At 38.5% G+C, this 23,650-nt stretch overlaps 1 protein-coding gene across 1 annotated transcript; it reads left to right on the top strand.

Moving 5' to 3' along the window:
* Positions 1 to 2,098: 2,098 nt before the first annotated feature.
* limk2 (LIM domain kinase 2) lies at positions 2,099 to 23,584 on the top strand. The gene is made up of 16 exons (XM_015018571.1): positions 2,099 to 2,494; positions 2,766 to 2,856; positions 10,824 to 10,959; positions 14,870 to 14,979; positions 15,753 to 15,938; positions 16,137 to 16,242; positions 17,305 to 17,519; positions 17,617 to 17,797; positions 17,887 to 17,973; positions 18,270 to 18,401; positions 19,160 to 19,216; positions 19,358 to 19,423; positions 19,774 to 19,948; positions 20,075 to 20,130; positions 20,244 to 20,401; positions 21,395 to 23,584. Exons 1-16 carry the CDS (start codon positions 2,404 to 2,406, stop codon positions 21,600 to 21,602), a joined length of 2,055 nt encoding a protein of 684 aa, XP_014874057.1. The 5' UTR covers positions 2,099 to 2,403; the 3' UTR covers positions 21,603 to 23,584.
* The last annotated feature ends 66 nt before the right edge of the window (positions 23,585 to 23,650 follow it).

Below are 23,650 nucleotides of genomic sequence, written 5' to 3'. Positions count from 1 at the left end.
AAAAATAATAATTTTTCTCAACAGTATGTTTCCCCATTCACTCAGCCCACTGTATGTAACGACCGCAGGCGGCCTTAACCTAACCGACTTCACCGATCAGCGAATCTGTTTGCAACGAGAGGTGCGCAAGGCACGCCCTTTTCAAAATAAAAGCCTCTGCCTGCTCTACAGTGTTACATGACCCAACCAGGTGTTACATAGGTTCTATAACCTTCAGATTATGTGACTGTGGAGGCGATTTTAAGAAACTAAAATAGAGATTTTCACGTATTTTGACGAAAATGCCACCATTTTAATACTATATAATAACAACTCCTTTGTCATTAAACTGACTTAGAGGGCCCTCTTTCACTTAATGCCCATATACACAGACTGAATTGATCATCCCAGAATTTACACAGACAGCCTTGTACACTATTTCACAACCAGGTGAAAAGTACAGTGAAGTTATACATTAATGTGAGATGAACGAGTACAAGACAATAAATACATGTGCGTCACATTTTTACTGCTCTTTGCAGTTCTAATTTATGTATAGCGTTGTGCACGCAAACTACAAACTTATTTGTAGTTTGTGGGTAAAACTGTGCCAAACTGTAAACAATATCATCAGAGAAAAACTCAGATTCACCTCAGAACTGTTCAGTTTGGAGACATTTTCAGTAAAGAATCATAAGGAAATTAATAACATTTGCTTCACAGATTTTGACAACTATAGTTCAACATTTTTGTCTGTACTGACTAAAGCAGTTAAATTAGGAGTTTTCGTTTGAAAGGGAATGATTTAGTGTTGATAATATAGCCGACTTCAATTTTTCCACAAGGTTTTATTTAAAGTGAATTTTCATCCTGAATGTGGCTATAGAAATTGAAATTTAAAACTGTGGTTCTTCAACATTTCACATAGGGTGACGCTGTTTTTTAATTTCGCCCTTAACAGTTTGAATAAGGACTTATCCTTATTCAAAAACTATTTTTGCCCATACACTCAGACCTTCTGTCACTTTTGAATACCTAGTTAAGATAATATGTGAGATGACACAGTAGAATCCAAAGATAGTCTACACGTGCTTCTTAAAAGCTGATGACGATAGTACTGCTGATAAAGTCATGGTTGTCAGAGACAAGGTGCAGATAGCTGCTTGAATGATGCACTTTGAAGTGTTTTAACAAAAACAAAAAAAATACATATAGAACATGAATAGGATTTGATGCATGGGCAAAATGACAGCAAAAGAACAAAAATCATGATTCGGCAACTAACAGTGAAAAATCAGGAATTTAAATACAGAGTCAGGGAGGTAGAGTGACCAGATAAACTAATCCAGTGGTTCCCAAACTTTTTCTTCTGCGCCTCCCCAGTGGTTTCCAAACATATTCTGCTGATAAAAGTGACAGAGGACACACATATGGGAAGTGTGGAAGCCTCTACTGTATCAAATTAACATAGGAATAACAGAGAGTTGGCCATTCTAAGGTAAAAACCCAGCACAGTGTTCATGTTTTTTTTTTTTTCATCCAGACGGCTTCCCGCGCCCCCCTGCAATGACACGGCGCCCCCCTAGGGGGCGCGCCCCACAGTTTGGGAACCTCTGAACTAATCAGTGGAAATGTAGCATACTAGTGGAAGGGTAAACAGCAAGGAAACCGAGGGAGAGACTAATTAAAACAGAGGCTCTTTTAACCAAAAGAAGAAAAAACCACTTCATCTAAGAAAAATACATTTACAGAGCTCAAGAATAAACTAATAAACTAAACCCAAATGTATTAACTAATATGGCAACACCCAAACAACAAAAATAAACAAACTGAAATGATTTGAATATGGCAAGACATATGGAAATGGCCTGTACTTGTCCAGTGTTTTATCAAGTCCAGATGACCCCAAAGCGCTTCACACCACATTCAGTCATTCACACATTAAAGAAGACACATTTTCCACAAGGAAATGATCAAACATAATCAAAAACCCAAGACGCAGACACTCAAAGACTGTGACAAATAATGTCGAACTCTACCCTACATTTACTCCCTAAGAAAAAAACTATTATTCATAATACTCGGTATATTTCATGTGGGTGTTTGCTTGTATATCTTCAGTGTGTGGCATTACTGTCACATGGCCTTTAGATGGCGTCGATGACCCTCGTTTTCACATTTTGTCTCCAGTTTTGAGCCCTTTTCTGCCTCCAGGTGCTGCAGCTGAGCCTTTCCGCTCTCCGTACAGGAATGTGGCGACCGCATTACGTCACTTGTCCTGCCAGCAAGCGAGAAAAGCAGCTCCGTCCACCAGGAATTTGGTCTTTGTATTTGTGCGCAGCTTTAAAGGGGGGGAATTAGTGATTTTCCTGCTGATGTATTCAGAGCTGAGTGGAGGTCTGGGATGTAAACGAGAGGCGACTCATGACAGCTCCGCTGCTGCAGAATGAGAAGCTTGTAGAAGGAGCACAAATCTCGACGACGCTCTCGGTAGAGTCGATGGAGGAACCAGAAAGTAAGGAGTGCTTTCAGGTTGTTATTCTATAATGAGGCGAGGCTGTTTTTGTATTACTGGAGCTAACCGTTTGTAGCGCTTTACAAATAGGAGCCACTTTTTAATTCATACTCTTTTCTACGTTTTTTTTTTATTTATTTATTTTATTTTTAGGCTTCGGTGGCGTGGACAGGGGTTGATTGAATTGAACTCGGCTTCTATTGTTACTAATTTTAGACAGTTTTTCTCTCTCACTTCTCAAGCATTGACTGAACACTTGCTTTTTTTGCAGGTAACTGTTATTGTGCGGGCTGTGGAGGAAAAATTCAAGACTCATTCCAGATGAAGGTCCTTCAGGATACCTGGCACAACGCCTGCTTTCAGTAAGTGATCCCAGGTTAGGGATTTTTTTTTATTTTATTTTTTTTGGGACACGCCCATGCAACCTTGAGCTCGGGTTTAGTCTCAGCAAAAAAAAAAAAAAAAAGTAGAAAAGCTTTTAAACCTTTTATAACGTAGATGATCCCCGAACCCGCTTGTATTTGTGCACAACCCCCAGACATTCCTGTCGGTGTCACAGAGCAGGGCTGGTGATGGTCCTGCTCTTCTGGAGGACTTTGTCCTTGTGTACTGAGGCTTAATGATTGCCTGAGTGGTGATGCTGCTCAAAGCTCAGGGTGTGTGTGTTTGGGGCAGTGAACCTACACGCACAGGTGAATACCTCACATGCCTACCTGATATAACTAAAGGGTTTCTCCCTTTAGTTAACAATTGATGTTCATATGTTTCCTCCTGATGATGATATGCTTTGTTGTTTTGAATTTGCATTTGAAAAGCAAAAAAAAAAAAAACATTTGTTTGACTAATTTAAGAAAACTACACTAATGCAAACCAGAGTCCTCTTGCATGTTTGAGACGTTAAAAGGGAATACATTTTTACAGGTGAATGTGCTGTTTCGGTGCTGCAGTGAAAATATAATTATTTTGTGTTGTGTAACTTGTGTACACCAATATTTCAACCCTTTTTCCACTTCAAACGTTTTCAGTTGTAAGATTAACCTTTAAGGATTTTTTTCTTACCATTATTAAAAGAGAGGACAGTGCACATTAAAAAAGAGAAAAACTCTATAAAAGATTGACATAACCGGATGATTTTGATGTGGTTCTAGTCATTATGAAGCAACAGTAACCTCAGTCTCTAGCACAAATGCTCAGTCCCATGTATTCCCTGCTTAATTGTTTTTTTTTGTGTGTGTAATTTCAGCAACATTTCACTGTGATATTTTGATAAACTTGTTTTGATCCAAGTTTGCTGTTTATTTTCAATTCTAATGGATTAGTTGGTGACACAGCTTTCAGTTTAGCTTTAGCTAGAAATATCTTCTCCCTTCTTCACATACTAATGAGCCTTCACTGCATGTATTTCTGTTAAAATACAAAAAACTCATTAAATATTAACTTTCAAGATAACATGACTAAAAATAACACTAAATGTTTAAAAGTAGTCTGGTGTGGAAAACAACTTTGTGAGAAGATGTTTAATTCAGATATTTAAGTCAGATTGGAACCCCGCAAAAATATCTGCAATCTTTAGAATGACTTTAATCTAACTTATCACTAATCACTAACCTTTCACAATGTGTATGTGTGTGTATATATATATATATATATATATATTTTACCTAACAAGCAATAATATAATATTCCCCATCCCTAGAAAGCATGTTTTTTTATTTTAAATAAACTGACCCACCGGTTTTTCTGGTTTTCCTTGAAAAATACTTTTCCTTTTTCTCTGCAGTTTCATGATACCACAAGTCCATCAAGCTTAAAAGAAAATAAATCCAAATAATAAAAATTTCTGCACAAAAAAATATAAAAGCTAAAATTGTGTTAAACACCAAATTAACCAATTTCAACAGCAGATAAAAATTTTGAGATATCTTTTTGTACTTTATGCATGCAGTAAATTCTTCACCACATTTTTATTTTAGGGCTAAAAAAACAGCATCTTGTTACTGAAATTACTCTACTTTTATATACAAATAATGTTTGTCACTTTATTGAAATAATTAAAATTGTTACATTCAAAAACTTAAGACAGGAGTTTTACTTAAGTTGAGTTTTAGTGTCCTCACATAACCCGGTTTTACGCCCTTTAAAGATACCGACTCTGCAGTAACAAATTAAACCTCTTATCTCATTCAAATGACCTGACACCGTTACATTGCAACTCGCCTCTTTTATTTGTACTTAATACCTAGATTCCCCCCCCCCCACTCTGTCTTTAAGCTGCATTTCTAAAAATAAAAAAAGTTGCAGAGCTGACATGCTTTGCATGTGTGTTTGTAACTCGGCACCTTCGTAAACTGACACCCTTATCTCTGGTGGCATTCTTTGCCAGACAATGCGTCTTAAGAAAGCAAAATAAAACGTGTCCTTGCTGAAAGAATATGCAGCGTGTTTTCTTTTTTCCATTGTACACATGTTGCCTGCCACTTTGCCCTATTCGCACCTCCACCTTGTGTAACATTCTTGTGAGCGAACGTCACTCCTGTTCCAGTAAACCTGGTGGTGTTACTGAGTCCCATAGGTAACACTACATTAGCCTGTGCTGCACATTCCTAGACAGCGATTCAGATCTGTGAATTGCTGTTTCAGACACCACCAAAGTCCTTTTTTTTTTTCTTTTTTTTTCTTTTTCTTTTTTCTTTAACAAAGCAACCCACTTAGCTTTTGTTCCTCACTTTGTGTGCAGTGCTGGAGATCTTATCGAAGCTTGCCACAGTACAGGGTGGAGCTGCTTGGCCTTCTTAATTCACCTTCATTTCTTTCTTCTGCTGTATACAATTTCAAAGATGGAAGCTTCTGTTAACATGCAGAGACATTTTCCACCACTGTATTACAAAAAGAAAAGTGTTTATATCCTAATCTTCCTTCTGCAGGTAAGCGTGTAGAGGTTGAATGGGATTGCTGATGAACACAATATCTCTGGAAAGTCAAGAAATGAATGATCCGCATTTTGCCTGTTGCATGTGTTGGACTTATTGGAATCCTTGTGACTTTGCTGCGGTATAAACCAAATATGTTTCTTACAGCTAGAACAAGCTGACATTTTTCTTTCATGCATGCCAATTAAAATCACTGGTGACAGATCGATCTTCATCTGAGGCTAACGAAGTCTTTTGGGGATGAACGATGCCCTGAAATGACGTTATAGTGTAGGACATTTGCAGATGTTTTAAGCTCCATTGGTCACGTCTCTCCCTCTAAATACAAGCAGGAATGTGGGTTTTAGGAAATGAGTAATGTTTGCTTTGTAGTGTTTGTGCAGCAATGTCAATGCCATTGTTTGCCTTAGAGCCACCTGAATTAATGTTCTCTGCCATCCATTCAGCAGTGTGTGGATGAAGGATTCAGGTGTTTTTATGACACTTGCATCATCTCATTCAGGCATTATGTGGACATAATTACACAGTGTTTGTTTTATGGGGAAGTGATTTCTCCTTTTTTCTGTTGACACTTGACATCATATTTTCCTCATTTTAATTTACCTTTTGTCCCGTCTAACAATTTAAGTATCACCTGGTAACTCCAATCCAGGCTGACCTGCGACGCTGTCCTAAATGCATTTGTTTTAACAGGACCGTTTTAGGGTGATGATAAACCACTAAGGATAGATGATCATGTAAAGAGACTTTTTTAGCCTATTTATAAAAATCGTAACCGTCTAAAGTCTCATGTCAAAGAATCGTATCCAGCACAAGTTCACTACAGCGGGATATTCAAAGCTAACCGTTTGGACCCACTGGAATGTCTTTTTTCCTTCCTCACACAATGTGGTTCAATCTTCATCCATAAACAATGGTTCTTTTCATGTCTGCATTGAACATGCAAACTAATCACTCACAAGATAGAAAAAGGATGTGAATGTTATTAAAAGATACTTCAAGTCTGATGTTCAAATTAAGGACGTTTAGAAATGTGAGCTTTCAAAGAAGCTCCTTCAGACACATGATGGGGCCTAAAACCTGGATTGCTGCTGAAGCTGCTGTTTTTAAGTTCGACTGGATAATTTGAATCATTGGACTTTAGAAGGACCCTTACTGAGGTATGAGGCAGGATGTTCATTAGCCCATCACGAGGCAGGCTTTCTAAACAATAGAAATTCTTACTCAGGTTTCCAGAAAACCACGAAACAGTCACAATTTCCCACCAACAGCTTGAGATAAGGTTCAATGGAAAATAATGCTGTTTGTAGGATAAGAGCTCGCCTTATGAACTCATATTCTTGGTACGTCTATTAACACACAAGGGAGAGGGAGAATCATGCTGTGGGAGGCTTTGTATCCTGTCGTCACCAAGGAAGAGTCATTTAAAAATGTTGAAATACCGCAGAATTAAAATGTGTTTATATGAAAACCCAAAATTATGCTAAATAGAAAATTAGGACATCAGATGAATAAAAGTAACAAAACTTTCCAGGTCGCAGCTTTATATTTCTGTTACTTATGTTCACTTTAATTGATATTGCGTAATATTCTAGGTTTTCTGAGAAACTGAATTCTGGATTTCAATTAGCCGTATGCTAAATTGATCAGCATTAGCAAAATGAAATACTTGAAATATCTTACTATGAATATAATGCATCTATGTAATAAATTAATTTTACTTTTTTTAATAGTTAATTATTAGATCTAAGTAGGGATGTTGTAAATATTTGTTTTTAGATTTTGAGCATTCTACCCATTACTCTGGCAATTAATTGAGTAATCAAATAAAAAAAAATGGATAAAATTAAATATTGGTAAATACTGCCCTAACAGTATAAATATCGGATATCAACATCAGCTCAAATTTACATATGTGTGCATCCCTAACAATTACTTTTCTGTAGTTTAAAAATTTAAATCACAACAATAGTTCACTTTTTAAGCTAACCTGGACAAAATTATGCTAAATTATGTTCAGCTTAATAATAAAGCAGCAGACTCACAGAGACACTTATTAAAAAAAAATGTCTATACTCAAGCTTTTAGTTTAAGTATTGATCCTCAGTCAATTTAATAGATTAACTCACTTTTCCCAGCCATTTGTAACTTTTGTGACCATGTGTGTGTGTGACCAGATTTGGCGGCTTTGTTACACACATAAACATATATACCGCCACAATGCGCTCTGCCATCCATTTGATGCGACCAGGACGGTAGGAAATGCTTTTCCTTGTTTGTCCATAAAGCTACATTTATGCTAAGAATCAGCTACAGCAGCCTGCTGTGAGTCTCCACTGTACCTGCATGCACACACTAAGAAAGGAGGAGAAAGGCATCGCACCAGTCATTTTAAGGATGCCTATTGAAAAAAACAATAAAAGCCAGACATTATCAATCAATGGATTCCCCCCTGATTCTCCAGACTGAACTTGAAAGTTGGATATGTTATGTTGCTAGCACTTAGCAACTCATACACAGAAGTGAAAATGTTGCGTGACGCAAATAATCACCCGGCCGGAACATGGCGTATTAAATGGTAATGAAGCTCGGAGTTTTAATAATCAAATCATTCAAGGAGTCGTTGCAGCTCTACACCTAAGTAAGAATGAGAGAGTATACCTGGTCATTGTACTTTATTCTTTATTAGCATCTATTAAAACTATCCATTGGAAAGTTTGCGAGTTGTAAAATCTAAAGTTAAACTACTTTTCCATCTTCCACTGAGAACTAAAAGTACTGGAGAAATGCTTCAGAAAAATGTATAGCTTTTCTTTATTTGGGCTGCACACATGTGAACTTTCAAAGTTTTACAAACGTTTTTATTTGATGCCAGCTGTTCTGTCCAAGTCATTGCATTTACTGGTACTAAAATTAAACAATTTTTGGCCCCTTTTCACTTACATCAGATGCTTGGCCTTTAAAACAGCTGCAACCGCAGCCATTATTACTCACGCAGCCTTCACCTCAGCAAACTTTGTTCTCCGTTTTTGACTCATCAAATCACAGCGAGTTGTCTGAAGCCGTAGTCATTTTGCTGACCTCTGGTTTATCTTCAACGTTTTTTCTTCACATTTTTTCTGGAAGCAGTAACACTTGTGTCTCTGCATGTTGACGCTTTGCTGTTCTGTCTGCCAGAGAGCCAATGTTTTTTTGTTTTCCCAGTTCCCTGCATTTCTCTCTGCAGTCGAAACAAAACCATGTGTTCCTCCGTCTGCAGGACAGCTCCTTCTAAAGTAAAGCCAGATAACTCTGAAATATCTGGATGTGGTGCCAAAGTCAATAATCTGGAATCAACCATACCTACAGTACAGAAAGCAACGTGATGTGCGGCTGTCACATGTAGGCTGCTGAAAACTCAAAAAACAATGTGAAAATGCTGATAACCTATGCTGACTTGTATGAGGGATCAATTAGGATTCCTTTCACTCTTAAGAAAATTTTTAATTATTCTGCACATTGACTATATGCCCACCTAAATTAAAGAAAGTTGTCAATCAGAAGGTCACTACAGTTTATATTTGCAAACCGTCCCGAAGGCCTTGACGTGTACTAAATACTAGTTGCTCTTTTTGGTCTTTTTGTTTCATTTCACCATTGGGAGTTTATGGCATACGATGCTATTTGTTTGCCTGCAAGCTGTGACCTAAATCTTAGACTTCTTTCAGCATAATGTGGCAGGATTTCATAGAAACCACAGTGGGAGGGTCAAGGTTGAAGAATAAAAGCAAAACTTAAATGAAGGCAACAACAATGGAAACCTCACAGCAGACTTTTCAATAACGCAAAACTCCAGCGAGGCAGTTTCCTCCATGATTTACATAATCGGTGCTGCTTGATTGAGGAAATGCTTTTAGACTGTAAACACTTCCTAGTTTGGAGCATCTTCTGCATTCCTTCCTCTGAACATTTTGTCACTAGGTTGTTGTCATTAAAGTTCCTTTTACTGTGCCAAGCTTCACCTCAGGTGACAGACTAATCAGCAGCTGAAGCAGTCAGCAGAAATCCAAGTAAACATTTGGATCGGTATGTGTTGATCTTATTGGGTTGGGAAATGTTTCTCCTTAATTGCGAAGGGATTTGACAAAAGAGGATCTTACCCAAGAGAATATAGTCCAAACTTGTGCCAGAAGTATTTTAATGGTTTACTTTGCATGTCTTGGCCTAAAGGTTAACAGATGGTTTTTCAGTGTTTACATTGACCAAGATAAGGAAAAGAACAGCGATGTACAGCTGTAAGCAAAAAAAAAAACAATAAACAGCAGGGTGATCTGCAGACTTTGTCCTTGTGGATAAATGTTTTTTTTTTTGCCTACCTAGTGCTTTTGGGGTTTTCTGTCTCGCTTCTTATTTTATGAAAAGTTTAATCTTTTCAAGGTTCTAGAATCATTCTACACCTTTAGTGGACAAAGGATTAATTTTAATCAGCTTCATGGGTGGAACGACTCCGCAAAGCTAAAATAACAGCAGCCATGCAAGTTCCTACACATCCCAGAGACAAAATGTATCTAAGCCTTTTCGAGCAAAAAGGCGTAGATGCATGTTCTTATTCTCGGGAACAGTCTGAGTGTATATGTACCAGCTCCGTTCTGTCCTGTACATTATGAACAACACTTGAGCAACAGGCTGCAAAAAGTGCTATTATATCTGTTTTGCAATTATTTAAAGTGCAACCATTCTGTAAATGGTTCTTCTGTGACAGGGTCTCTTTGCTCTAATTATAAGCTCAATCAATGAAAGCCAATCAAATTTGAGGATCCCTGTTAAAATTTGAAACATTTCTGTGAGAGTGTGTGATTAATTAAAAGTGTTTTTATTGATAAAAAAAAGGCTGTGTTTTGCATATATCAAGAAAAAGAGGGACTTTGGTCCCAAAAACAAAGACTTGAGGCTAGATTTGAACTTATCCACAAGAATGACTTGTGGATAATTTGTGATGGGATCCTTGGCGATCTGAAACCAAGTATTTTAGTGGTTCGGGTTGAATAAGTATCCCATCATCCATCCACAATCTTGGGTTTTCTATTTAAACCCTGATTTAAATAGCAACCTCTACATTGAAGTTTTTGTAAACTTTTGTTTTTATACTTGTGAAATTTGCTAAAAGTCAATTAGCGCGCTGCTGGTTTAAAACATAGACTTTCATTGTGAACATGTGTAGAAACCCTGTTCTAGACATGTTTGATCGCAGTGGATTGCCAATCTAACGAAAGACAGATACATTTTTAAAGATTTTTTTTGCTTTTAGCTTCCCAGAGGGGGAAAAAAAAACAGACTGTACAGTTGTACGGTGTAGAAGATCCTGCATCTCTTGTCCTGCTTTGATTTCTGCAGCTGTCTGACTGTCTTTGTCTTTCCAGATGCTCTGTCTGCTCTGACAACCTCACTAACTGGTACTATGAGAAGGATGGCAAGCTGTACTGTCAGAAACACTACTGGGAGAAGTTTGGGGAGCTCTGTCACGGCTGTTCGCTGCTCATGACAGGACCTGCCATGGTAAGTCCGTTATTATTATTTTTACATTTTTTTACTGGTATCTCTTTACAAGAGATGCCAGCCTGTTATCACAAACTGTCTTGAGACGGTGTTTTTGCAGAAACTGTCTATTCATCTTGAAGTTTGTAAGCAGTTTTATTTTTATTTTTTGGGGGGGGGAGTTGAAAAGCTCTTTATGAATTTAACAATGAGAGCATCTAACAGTCACAACAGAATCGAGGTGTAAGTGCTGGAGGGTTTTTTTTTTTTATTATTTAACCTCCTAAAAGGGACTAAAAGTATATATTTTTGTATAACTACCAATGTCTTACAAACCCAGGAGTTTTTATTGGTTTCTTGGCATGGTGACCTAATCTGAAATTTAAATCTAAAGCCAATAGTTCTGATTTAATTATGTTATTTTATGCAGGAATCTCACAGATGTCAGTCCACTTTTCTTATTTGTGGGATTTTTTCCCCCCCTTTTGCTTGAACTGCTGACGAGAGGCCAGCTCTTTATTTTTTGTGAATGTGGTCTAATTATTCGAGTGAGTATGTTGGTAAATGTAAATCTGAAGCAGTTTGGGAGCACTCCAGGGCAGGAAGGACTGAGAGATGTGGAGACTCGAGCCAAACTCTGCTCTTGATTCAGTTTTAGCTTTTCTCTTTTTTTCATGCTGGTTAAAAAATAGCCTAAATATCGTTCTGGTGTAAATACTAATAACAGATGGTAAAAGGAAAATGATTACAGATGGCATTTGAACTACTCTAGACTATATAGAGTAGTTCAAACCTCACTCTGTTTCTTCAGCTCACTCATCAGGTTTCTATTGTATTTGTGTTTTGGGATTGAAGCGGACATGCTTTTGTCTCTGTTGAGTTTCTATGTTGATCTAATCAAATGTTTTGGATCATTAACCTGCTGAGAGGCTTGATAAGACTCGATAACGACCCATTTTCAGTGTGTTGGCGCAGTGAGATTACTGCAAAAACAGATTAATTCATTTTAGTAATGTTCTTTTCTATATTGGCAAATAAATAAATATTTAATAAGAAAAGATACACTCAGTGTTAAAAATAAAATAGATTTTTTTTAGGGAAATAGTTTTAGATTTACATGGCAAGTGAAACCATCAATAAATGCTGATTATTCTTTTTAAGGCTCAATTTGATGCTTTTTAAAAAAAATAAAAATCTTTTAAGAGAGCTTTAGGTTGGACCTGTGTGTAGTTAAACTCTCTAACTTTTGCAAACAGAAAAAAAAAGGCATCAAAGATTTACAAACTGTAATTTAAACGATAAGCACTTGAAAGGTTTTAAAGTAGTGTTGATCTAATTTGGATCAGAAATTAACTGCAACGCTGAGTGTGTGCATAATAAAACACAAGCAGCCAATTTGTTTTGCCCTCAATCTATGGACATCTATGAAAACAAATTTCACACAGCCTGTGTCGCGCTCCAGTTTTATTTTTCTGGTAGACCTTATTAGTGAGAAGCTTTTGTTTTTCAGCTGTGAACGATACTTGTTTTTGGCCCGCTGCTGAATCGTGCAGAAGGGGGCTCTGCATAGACTTGTGAATTAGTTTTCCCCCCCTGGAGGCCCCTCTCTGCTCCTTCTCTGTACAGAAGTTCTCCACGGTTCACTTCCCCACATGCAGAATCGAGTGGGAAAGCACCAGAACATGCGGCGGTTTTGGAGCATGTTGGAGTCCAGTGTGGCGAGAAGCTCTGTTAATATTACCCACAGTTATGATGACGTGCATAGATGGCTTTTTAGAGATCCAATATCAGAATTTGACAGAGTAAACGGTGCTCGCTTCAAACCAGACAAGAGTCAATAAATAAGTAAGCAGTAACGTCCTTCAGCTGGAAGCTTCTGCTGCTGGACACAAACAAGGTCACCCAGCTAACATGCGGTCAGACTGACGTTTTCTTTCTGCCACCAAGCAACAGGCAGAGTGTTTTTTCTTTTTTTTTTTTTTTTTTTTTTTTACATTGTGCCGTTGGCGTACGGCTTCATCAGCTTCACCGAGCGTTTTTTGGCAGGACTGAACTGGCACCGCGGCCGATCGGCCAGACAGAAAAGCATTGTGGTCCAGGAGCAGAGGAGGCTCGTACAAAGCTGCTTCTGCTGCTGCTGCATGTTCGGCATCCCAGCCCAGAACACAACTGCTCTTGTTCTAGTTTGTTTGTTTATTGATGAAATTGGATTTTTTATTTTTTTTTTCCCTTCTTAAGCAGTTTTCGGGATCAGTTTATGAAGTTCTGCTCTGTTGCTACATTCGTCTGTTGTCTTGCGTCTCACTGTTTAGGCCCGGGGCAGGGCGTAACCGAGGGGGGGTGGTTTTGTTTTTGTGCTCAAAGGTGAGGAGTTACAGACGAGCTCAGGAGATGTCACAATCGTTTTTGTCGACATCACCTTCAGGCAGCTGGGAATCCTTTTCCAGCACAGACGAAATGACTCACGACTACAGAACATGTTGGAAAAATACCACAAACTTGTCTGTGCTCAAGTTTCAGGTAGATGTGAATAGTCGAGCAAAAAAGGAATGATTTAGATTTTTGTTTTTGAGCATGCCCATCCAGCACAAAGCAGCACACATGAAGATGGGAAAACTTAGGAATGTTCTGAAAAAGCTTTAATATTCATTACACTGTGTGGAAAACTTATTTTGTCTGCAAATATGTCGATTGTATCTATGACTTCATGATGCATAGATTAATCTGAAATTAGTAATTGTTGCAAATGTTTTAATATCACTTAATCTTTTGCACATTTATTCACTTCACAACCACCAACTTCCCTATATTTTATTTAGATTTTTATATAATAAATCCGGATAACTAAATCCAAAACAGAATTGTAAAGCAGGAGAAAACGGATGCAGTTTTCCTATTTTTTTCCACAATAAAGAACCTGTAGTGTTCAATCTAAAAAATGTCGCTTCTTTTCGTCCAACAACGAAAATTCTCCTTTAGAAATTGGAAGACAACCAATTTCCTTTAGAGGTCACTTGAAAGCTGCTTCTAAAAAGTATTGAATCAGAGGGGCTGAATACAAGTAAACAAGTAAACTACATAAAACTACACATTTTATGTAGTTTTATTTCCAAAAAATATTAAAAACCACAATGTTTTTAACTTCACATTAATGTGCTTTTTTCTGTGCTCCTCTTGTCCTTTTACATAAAATCCCTATAAAATCTTTTTTTTTTTTTCATTTTGTTGTAACATGTAGGGATTAACAATATATCGTTATTGCACAACATGAACATAAAATTAATGTTTCTAGTGCAATAATGGTTTTCTATGTGTTACTAGCTCACACTATTCTATTCAGCTGCAGTAAATGCCCAAATCACAGAAGTGGGAAGAGGTCAAAGGTCACTGGGAGCATTGGAAGAACAGAGGAGAAAGAGACTAAGAAAAATCTGAATTTATTGCAGCTAATTTCTGCATCACAGTATTTACTAAAAATATCTCCATTGCAGGATTTTCTCATATCTTTGCGATTCAAATGGAGCAAATAGTTTTACAAGGCTCTGTATTTACTAAGCCCACTGCTTGCTCATGCGCCGGAACATTATCTCATCTTGCATGGGAGAGAAAGAGGGAAGACAGATGTTAAGAGAGCATGACATAAACTACTGAAAGGGAAATTGGTAAGTCATGTGCAGCAAGTGTCAGAGCGAGAGAAAGAGAGAGAGACATGAAAGCAGCAGTGAAACAAACAGCTCAGACCTGCCTGGATGACGTTGGAGCAAATTCCAGACAGGCTGAGAGTGAAGCAGGTGTTGCCGCTGTGTCACAGCTCAATCTGAGGGAGGGTTCACAGAGTCGCACACTTATTAATCACACGGCAGAGGATCTCGACGGATCGTTTTCTCTTCTGTCCTGCATGGGGCATCAGCTGGTTTGCTTCTGGTTGCAGGTGGCTGGAGAACACAAGTACCACCCCGAGTGTTTCGTGTGTCTGAGCTGCAAGGTGATCATCGAGGACCGGGACGCGTACGCCTTGGTCGAGAGGTCCAAACTCTATTGGTAAGTCTGTTTTACGTGGGTCTGGGAGATTTTAAGGGGTTGAAAGCAGAGTCGAAATCTAGGCTAATGACTGTGAAAGTGAAAGCTGGTGATTAAAAACATAAGATTGCTACATCATCTTTTGCAATATGTCTCCTTCCTCTACAGTGGATTTACTACAGTCCAGTTAAAGAACGCATCATTTGGAAGTTAATATTCCATGTCATAATTTAAACACCATTTGAAAAAGGTTGTTCAGTTGTATTTAAATATGTGACTCGTTTATTCCATAGAAAGGCTTGGCCATTAAACACTGATTTGATTGTGGTTTGTAGGGATGCATTCAAAGGTCAGTGGCACTCAACAACTGGAGATGCAGACCTTTAGTGTCATTGCGCTTTGACCTAGATGGGTTGAGCTGAAACAAAAAAAAAAGCAAAAAATCATGACGCTGCCATGATAAAGTTGATAACATATAACAATATATATATAATAATAATAAAATAACATTAAATGTAATATGCCTAATACTGTAATATATTTGTTAATTCTCATTGGCATCGTTTTTTCAATACATATTTGATTAAATATCGACATATTTTGTCAGTTAAGTTAAAGACTTCTTTAATAATCCTGCATTACAGGTTGCATGCATTATGCTTCATTTAGCATGAATCATCAGTCATGTTTCTCACGCCGAAATTAGATTTTTTTTTTTTTTTTACACACTTTTTGCTAATACTCCTAATTATTTCGAGCATTATTGGAACCATTTTCTTTTCCTGCTTTTGCAGTGGAAAGTGCTACAAGCAGGTAATCCTCACCCCCATGTTGGAGAAACGCTCACACGACTCGATATTGTACTCCCTGCCGCACACGGTGACGCTCATCTCGATGCCGTCGGCGGCTAACGGGAAGAGGGGATTCTCTGTGTCCGTGCTGAGGGACATGAACGGCGCGGCCAGCGTTCAAGTCAAAGAGTAAGTGGGAAACTGCTGGCGGCGGATCTGTGCGCCTGTGTCGCTGTTGCGTGAGTAATGCCTTTATGCGAGACATGATTATAGGTTTGGTGAACCGCTGCTGTGTGTGTGTGTGTGTGTGGAAGCGTGTCACGGCAAATGAGGTAGTGGTGGGAAGCTTGATGTTGATTTTAAGTCGCTCGCGTGTTCTTGCTTCAGGGTCAGAGGGATGCTTATCAGTCCAGAGGTGCGAAGTGCTATCCACGTTGGAGACAGGATCCTGGAGATCAATGGACTGCCTGTTGGGACGCTGATGGAGAAAGAGGTGAGCTTTTATTTTATTTTAAATAACACCAGTCCTGCTACGGTGTTGCAGAAACCGAAATGTTTCAAATCAAAGTTTCCTCATTAGCTTCATGCCTCAAGTGCATGTTTCAAAGCCATGTTCTCATCTTGACGTGGATTTTTGCATTTCTCACATTCTTCCAACATTCTTGAGTTGGGAGAGGAAGACTTTTAAATGACTTAAAGGCTCATCCTCGAAACCTCCCCCTTCAGATATGCTCTTGTTTTGTTTTGGATATTGCTGATCTAGCCTGTTTTTCTTTTTTTTTTTTTTTACCACTCATCAATATGGAGATTTTTTCCACAGGTTGCACTTTGTAGTTTTGCTGTGGCACAATAAACTGAAGGGAATCAAATTCTGACGCTAATATCTGACACGTCTTTTATTTTCCACTTTATTAAAATGCATATCAATTAAAACCTTCTGTTTTAATTGTTTTCTGGAAAGCTTAGAAACATCCTAATTTTAATTTGAGTAAATTTGTTCGGTTTATATTTTCCTTTTTATTTGAGCTCCTAGTAACTTTTGCTTAGTTTCTGTGGGGCCTTTACTCCACAATACTAGAGGGTCACGCGACATCAGTGACGACGTGATGAAAGCATGATGAGTCCACATCACCTGTGCTTCCAACTCTCTACTCCACTGCAGTTCAACTCCGACTAACCGGCTCGAAATATTACTGGCATGCAGAGTGTGACCTCATGTTCCTTTGAGTACATTTTCCACCAATGATTGCATTCCAAACGATCTTTTGTGTCATTTATGTTGCTTAGACTGAGAACGACAATGTATTTGTAATATTTTGTGCATCCCTGCTGCTACTTGTGGGCTGTTTTTGTCATGTCAGACTTGAATCTTATATAACGCTGTGGGGTGACATGACACATGTTCACTTTTAGTAATGGTGATTGCTCGCGTGTTGCATAAAAAGAAAAAAAAAATGAAAACGGCATTAAAAACAACAAAAAAAATCCTGGAGTTTTGGTTCACGTTGCTTTGAGGAAAAGCTGTCCCGATCTTACATGTCCTTTTCTCGTTAAGGTGTACGATCTGGTCCACCACACCAGTCACACGCTGCAGCTACTGATAGAGTACGACCCGGTGAGGCAGCGTATGGATCAGCTCCGACTGGGCTCGCCTAGGGACCAGCTGGGCGTCCCGGCCACGTCCCGCATGCGTCTGTCCTCGCCGTCCGACACGGTCCTGGAGAGGACAGACGAAGTTGACGATGGCATGCTGAAAAGGAGGTCTTTGAAGTACGCAGAGAGAGTCCAATATGCTTACATCTTCCTTGTTTTTGGTCTGAGCCTACATGCCATTTGACTGTCTTTATCTGTCTTTTTTTTTTTTCAGGCGCAGTAACAGCATCTGCAAGTCCCCGAACTCCCTGAAAGAGGCGCCAATAATCGCGAGAGACATCGGTCGCTCTGAATCCCTGAGATCCTCCAGCAGCTGCTCTCATCGCATTTTCCGACCCTGTGACCTCATCCACGGAGAAGTCCTAGGGAAGGGCTTTTTTGGACAGGCCATCAAGGTCAGCCTGCAGCTCCCGTCTCTTTTTTCCATTCAGCATTTCATCTCTTGCGCTCTTTAAACTTCAAATAATGCCTGCTTTCGTCTCAGGTGACTCACAAAGCCACTGGGGAGGTGATGGTGATGAAGGAGCTGATCCGTTGCGATGAGGAGACGCAGAAAACTTTTCTGCAGGAGGTGGGTAATGAGCAGCAGGAGGCCAGTGATTTCTCTCTCACACACACACACACACGTCTGTTTTAAGATTCACAACTAAAAGCCACGCCGCTTGCTCCAACAATCGCCTGTTTGTTCATTATTTTCAGGTTGTCACATTGCTCTGGTGGCAACTCATTAGTTTGACCCGCATTTAATCCTTTCTTCACACGTGCTAAGCTTTCCTCTGCTCAGAACTGATTAAAGGTAACTTGCTTATATTAATCAGGAACTTGTTTTGTTTTTTTTTTCTCGTCTACCACATGTCTGAATTTCAGGTCAAGGTAATGAGGAGCCTCGACCATCCACACGTACTGAAGTTCATCGGTGTGCTGTACAAAGACAAGAGGCTGAATCTGATCACGGAGTTCATCGAAGGAGGAACTTTGAAGGACTTCATCAGAGACATGGTGAGTTAAAATTGTTTTTATACAACCTTCATGCTTGGTACAGGAGCTCAGAGTGCAGGTGACCTGAAGTGAACTTCACCCTCCTACACAGATCTGGGCTCATTAATTGGCAGGTTTGGAAATCGGGAGGCTTAGATATGAGAAGGTTTTCGAGGGGAAAATTATCTCACCCTGCTGCCCTCCTCTGTCATGTCATGTGTTGTTTATGTTGTTTTGTTTTTGTTTTTTTTTTCTTGCTTGAATTAGGAGCATGGTTTGTTTTTGAGCTCCTGATAACAAAGTTCAGAAAAGTCTGGAAAACTGCAGAATTCGGTTTACGTCTTTCCAAGGTCTGGATAAGGATAGAAAATAAAAAAGAATGTGGAAAAGTATTTGTCAAGTCCGCTGCCTAAAAGTTTAATCCATCCATCCATGCATTCACTCTTTCACCCGCCTACCCCTCGTTCTTGTCTGTCTTTTCTTCTAGGCTGCATTTTTAAAGTCTGACAACCTTAAAATTATTAGCCAAAAATGTGTGGTGACCTGTCCTATTTATACTTTAAAACAAGTTTGATAATTCTGGAAATTTGTGTCTACAACAGATTAGATTTCTGTCATAAAAGCATATAGGAACACTTTTCATTGAGATGCATTTGACAAAGTATGCTTAAAAATTAGTGCAAGCTCTGTATTTACTTCATGTATGATGCCTCTAACAGTTTATTTGTTTTTGTCCTTTTTTTGTTGTTTGTTTGTTTGTTTTCACTCTGGACTCACAGGACACGTTTCCTTGGCAACAAAGAGTCAGTTTTGCAAAGAGCATCGCCTCTGGCATGGTGAGTTGTTTTCTTTGTTTTGCCTTGGGGTGAAATTGACCATTAAACATCAGTGATTTGATTACTAATTCTATTAAATTGTGAATGTGGCAGTGTAAATTATGTGATTCCTAAGAAATCAGTTTCCCTTTTTTCTCTTAGGCTTACCTTCATTCAATGAGCATCATCCACAGAGACCTCAACTCTCACAACTGCCTGGTTAAACTGGTAGGTGACGTCTGGCCGTCCTCTTTAACTTTGTTGACATTTGTTGCAGTTTTATGAAGAAAGCGGTATAAATAGAAAAACAATACATCATTGATTGTTAAAATACAGTGAAGAAGAAAACTACAATCATGTAGTAATTCTAAAAACGCCCCAGATATTTTACTTTGAAATTAGCTATGTGCAATCCCGTTTGTCATTCCTTGAAAGTTGCAGATTTTTTATTTTTTTTATTTATTTACTTGTATTTTTTTTTTAGCGTTCTGGTCGATACATTCACTGATCAGCTTTTTGTTTTTCAATCAGTCTTTCCAGTAAAAACCCAGTGAACATTTTGTTTCCTCTTTCAACAGGACAACACTGTAGTGGTTGCTGATTTCGGTCTGTCCCGACTCATCGTGGAGGAGAAAGTCAAACCTCCTCCGGAGAAACCTTCAACCAAGAAGAGGGTGTTGAGGCGCCTTGACCGAAAGAAGCGGTATACCGTTGTTGGAAACCCTTACTGGATGGCTCCAGAAATGCTAAATGGTTAGTGACTTATTCCCAAAGGAAAACTAAAAAAAATAATTAAATAATATTTTAATTATGAGAGAAGAAGACAGTCGTGGGATCAAAGAGTGCATGTACTTTATTCTTTATTCGATGTCATTTTAGGTAAGCGCTATGACGAAAAGGTGGATATTTTCTCTTTTGGGATCGTTCTTTGCGAGGTAAGCTGCTGTTATTTCACATTTCCTTCTCCAGTTTGTTAAATACCTACTTGGCAAAGACATTCGACGTTTCTCGGCTGCCATGAAAAGATTTCATTTGCAATTCGATTCAGATTATCGGAAAAGTGTACGCAGACCCCGAGTGCCTCCCCAGGACGCTGGACTTTGGCCTGAATGTTGGCAAGTTTGTGGAGAAGTTTCTCCCTGAAGACTGTCCTCCAGCTTTCTTTCCCCTGGCTGTGGCCTGCTGCGACCTCACACCAGACAACCGGTGAGAGCTTCCTCTTAAGCTTACTTTTCAAGAAAACGGCACAAAACATATCAAACTTTGTTCCAAAATACTGTAGTATAACAACCGATCGGCCTTGGATAACTCAGTTGGTCCAGATTATTAAAATGCAACACCACAGATGCACACCACAGCATAACAACCAGGCAGGTCTACGTAGCTGACAGCTGTTGCAAAAAATGTTTTCATAGACATCAACTACCTAAAGTTTCGATGGATTCTTTGTAGTTTTTTTTTGTTTTTTTTAAATTAGTTTTTACTGTTTAGAGGATTTGACTTTATAGGTTAGTTTTAGAGAGAGACACTTGTTTAAAATGCTGCTTTCTGTAACTTCAAATAACAGTAGTAAGTCAAAATGTGTAATCATTGTGTGAGGCAGTATGTAACGTATCAAACCCGTTTTCACGCTTCTAGTAAAAGTTAAGAGCAAAACGACAAAAAGAAACGACTTCCAAATTTTAAGGAACAGTAAATGCAAATTATTCTGGAGCATCAAAAATGAGCCATGGAGTTTCCTCTTCTCCCCTGACGCTAAAGTCAGGTCTACTTAATGAACCTTGAAGCCTGCGTCAAAGAGCGTTTTATAGGGACTTCAGGAATTTAAAAGCATCCTTTGAAGCTAAAAACAGAACTAAAAAATGTGCTGCAGTATTGAAAAAATGTAATATAATAGGACTTTGCTCTAGCGTAACAAAAAAATATCAAGACAAAAAAAAAAAGAAAAAATTCAAGCATTTCACAAAACCGGTTTGTGTTTTGTTGCTGGGTTTTGTCTTGTGTCGTTGCACCTTGAGGCCGCAGCGGAGGAGAGAGAGAGAAAAACAAACAGTTTCACATGCCGTATGGACCTGCTTGCACACGGACTTGTCCCTGCTGCCAAATTGCTTCCTCGTGTTTTCTCTTAATCTCGTCGGGCTGGTTCTAACCTAAAACTCCTCACTGATCTTTTCTTTTCTCCTCCTCATCCTCCCATAGTCCATCCTTCCAGAAGCTGGAAGACTGGTTTGACGCCCTCTCGCTTTACCTGGAACTGGGAATCCCTCTGCCGGCTGAACTGGACGAACTCAATCAGAATCTGAGTCAACTGTACTGGCCCAAGGAACCGGTCCAGAGCTCAGAGGAGCCCGCCACACCAACGGCAGCCTCTCCAGACTGCACCAGCATGACGGACGATGGCACCTAGGACTTGTGCCTTTGTGACACGTAGCTCACTCATTCGCTCTCTGTGACGCCTCTTAACTACTGCACTAATTCTGTGGATGGGGGGGAAGAGGGAAACGGTGTTGAAACCGAGCCAAGTCAGAACTGGATAACCTGAGAGAGCTGGACCGGTTGTCCTGTTTTTTTTTTTTTTGTTTTTTTTTTTAAACATAACTCTTGAGTGCCAGTGAACTGCAGTGAGAATGAAGAGACGCATTTCAAATTCCTAACTTTTGGTTGCTTATTTTTGTTACTGTCTCCATTTAAAAACACAGAGCAGTTCTTAATTTTAAAGTTCACTTAGTTGTAGCAACATAGGGGGGGGATCTGTCCTTGTGAACAGAGACCTTTATTAGGCATTTTTGTCTTTTTTTCTGGCTCTGATGGTGCTCAGTGTCTTGGGAACATGAATCCGTTCCACGCCTTAAAGAGGAGTTGCCCAACCTCAGCAAAACAAAACAAAGTTCTTTTGACAGTCAAATCACAGTGCAGGTGAGGATTGTTGGCACAGTCGTGTACAAATGTACTCTCCACGTGTACAAATGGAGAGAAAAAGAAAAGTAGTTCAGGATTGTGGAACAATTTCTGACAGACTTCTCAAGACATTTATAATTTCAACTGGAAACTGAGTCAAATTAGAAAATTTTTGATTTTATTTTATTTTTTTTAAGTCTGCCCCTGGGAGTAAATTTTTATTGAGTAGACATAAAACAACTATATATCTTTCCGTCTCTTGGGTTTCAGAATAGTGGGAGATGAAACAGTGCCCACAGAAAGACACTTAATGTCTGAAATTGGTTGAAAGGTGGTTAGAGTTGGGGTAACTTAGTCTGAGTTTCTTTACTCAGGCTAAATGTAGAGGGGAATCTGGGATAAAAAAAAGTTCACATTTCAACAGACTTTCTGGGTTAAATAAAGACAAAAAGTTACTGCACTCAAATAGCCATAAAAATGTGTACATTGATGCCCAGTGTTTAAAAATTGAAAATATGCCTCTAGCCTTCCAGCTGTGACCAGTCATTTATTTATTCCTATTATTGCTCATTTTATGAGCACTCATTTAGGAACAGAGGTGATGTCACACAGTGTGTGTGCGTGTGTGTGTGCTTTTCTCCACTAAATTTTAGATCCAGATCAGTTTCCATTTTAGCATTAACCATGAGAACATTAAAAAAATTATATTAACTCCTCTCTACTAAGATTAAAATCAGAAACCACTAAAATCATGCCTCTTTTAAACAAAACCAGTGACCTTTATTTTGGTCAATTTTTAGCTTATGTGAACTTATTTAATGCTTCGAAATCATTTATCAAAATGGTGCCTACTAGTGTTTTAGTGCTTTTTCTATTACATGTAAACTTTTTTTGTTTTTATTTATTTAGGATTTATATTTTTTTCTCTTGACATTTGACCAAGATTTTGTAATTTGACGGAACTGCATGGCTTTCTTTTGAAGCGTCTTTCCGTAAGATGTGTGGATGCCTGCAACACTGACCTGCACTGTGTGTGAACTCTGAAGATGATGCAAAACTATTTTGCTGCAGAAAAATCTGTACATGTTGAGATTTGTCATAAGACGGTGAAGATTCGTGTTTCTTCCAAGCTTCACTGATCTCAGTTTGTTTCTTTGTAGTCTAATGAATTCCACTAATTTTTCAGAATAATGAAGACTTCATCATTTTTGTTCTCTTTAGCAATTCAGGACAAAGGCTTCTGTTGGACATTATGAAACAAACTCTGTAAAGTGGGACTTGTGGTGTTTTTTCTTCTGAAGCAATGTAAATAGTGTATATGTGATACCTCTAATTGGATTGTGTAGATTTTTCTGGGTTTTTTTTTTATATTAGACATTTCGACAGCATTTTGCTATCGCCAAGCAAGGTACTGAAGACCATTTGTAACCACTTTTATTTATATCTCTGTAGTGTTTCGTAAATAAAACTTCTGAACGTTGCTTTTTCAAACTGTCATCAGTCTGTATTTTTTTTTTTTTTTTTTTTTTTTTTTTTTTGGTTTTTTTTTTTTTTTTT

The sequence above is a fragment of the Poecilia latipinna genome, unplaced genomic scaffold (assembly GCF_001443285.1).
Source record: "Poecilia latipinna isolate Pla-1442-1.1 unplaced genomic scaffold, P_latipinna-1.0 Scaffold79, whole genome shotgun sequence".
NCBI classification, from domain to species: domain Eukaryota; kingdom Metazoa; phylum Chordata; class Actinopteri; order Cyprinodontiformes; family Poeciliidae; genus Poecilia; species Poecilia latipinna.
Note: the sequence above shows the minus strand (reverse complement) of the source record. Positions and strands in the feature narration are given on the sequence as shown.

Bases quoted from the DNA above. Each gene is read 5' to 3' on its own strand.
- limk2 (XM_015018571.1), top strand. From the start codon at position 2,404: ATGACAGCTCCGCTGCTGCAGAATGAGAAGCTTGTAGAAGGAGCACAA. The intron at 2,495-2,765 runs GTAAGGAGTGCT...CTTTTTTTGCAG, and splicing joins GTCGATGGAGGAACCAGAAA to GTAACTGTTATTGTGCGGGC. The intron at 15,939-16,136 runs GTAAGTGGGAAA...TTCTTGCTTCAG, and splicing joins GCCAGCGTTCAAGTCAAAGA to GGTCAGAGGGATGCTTATCA.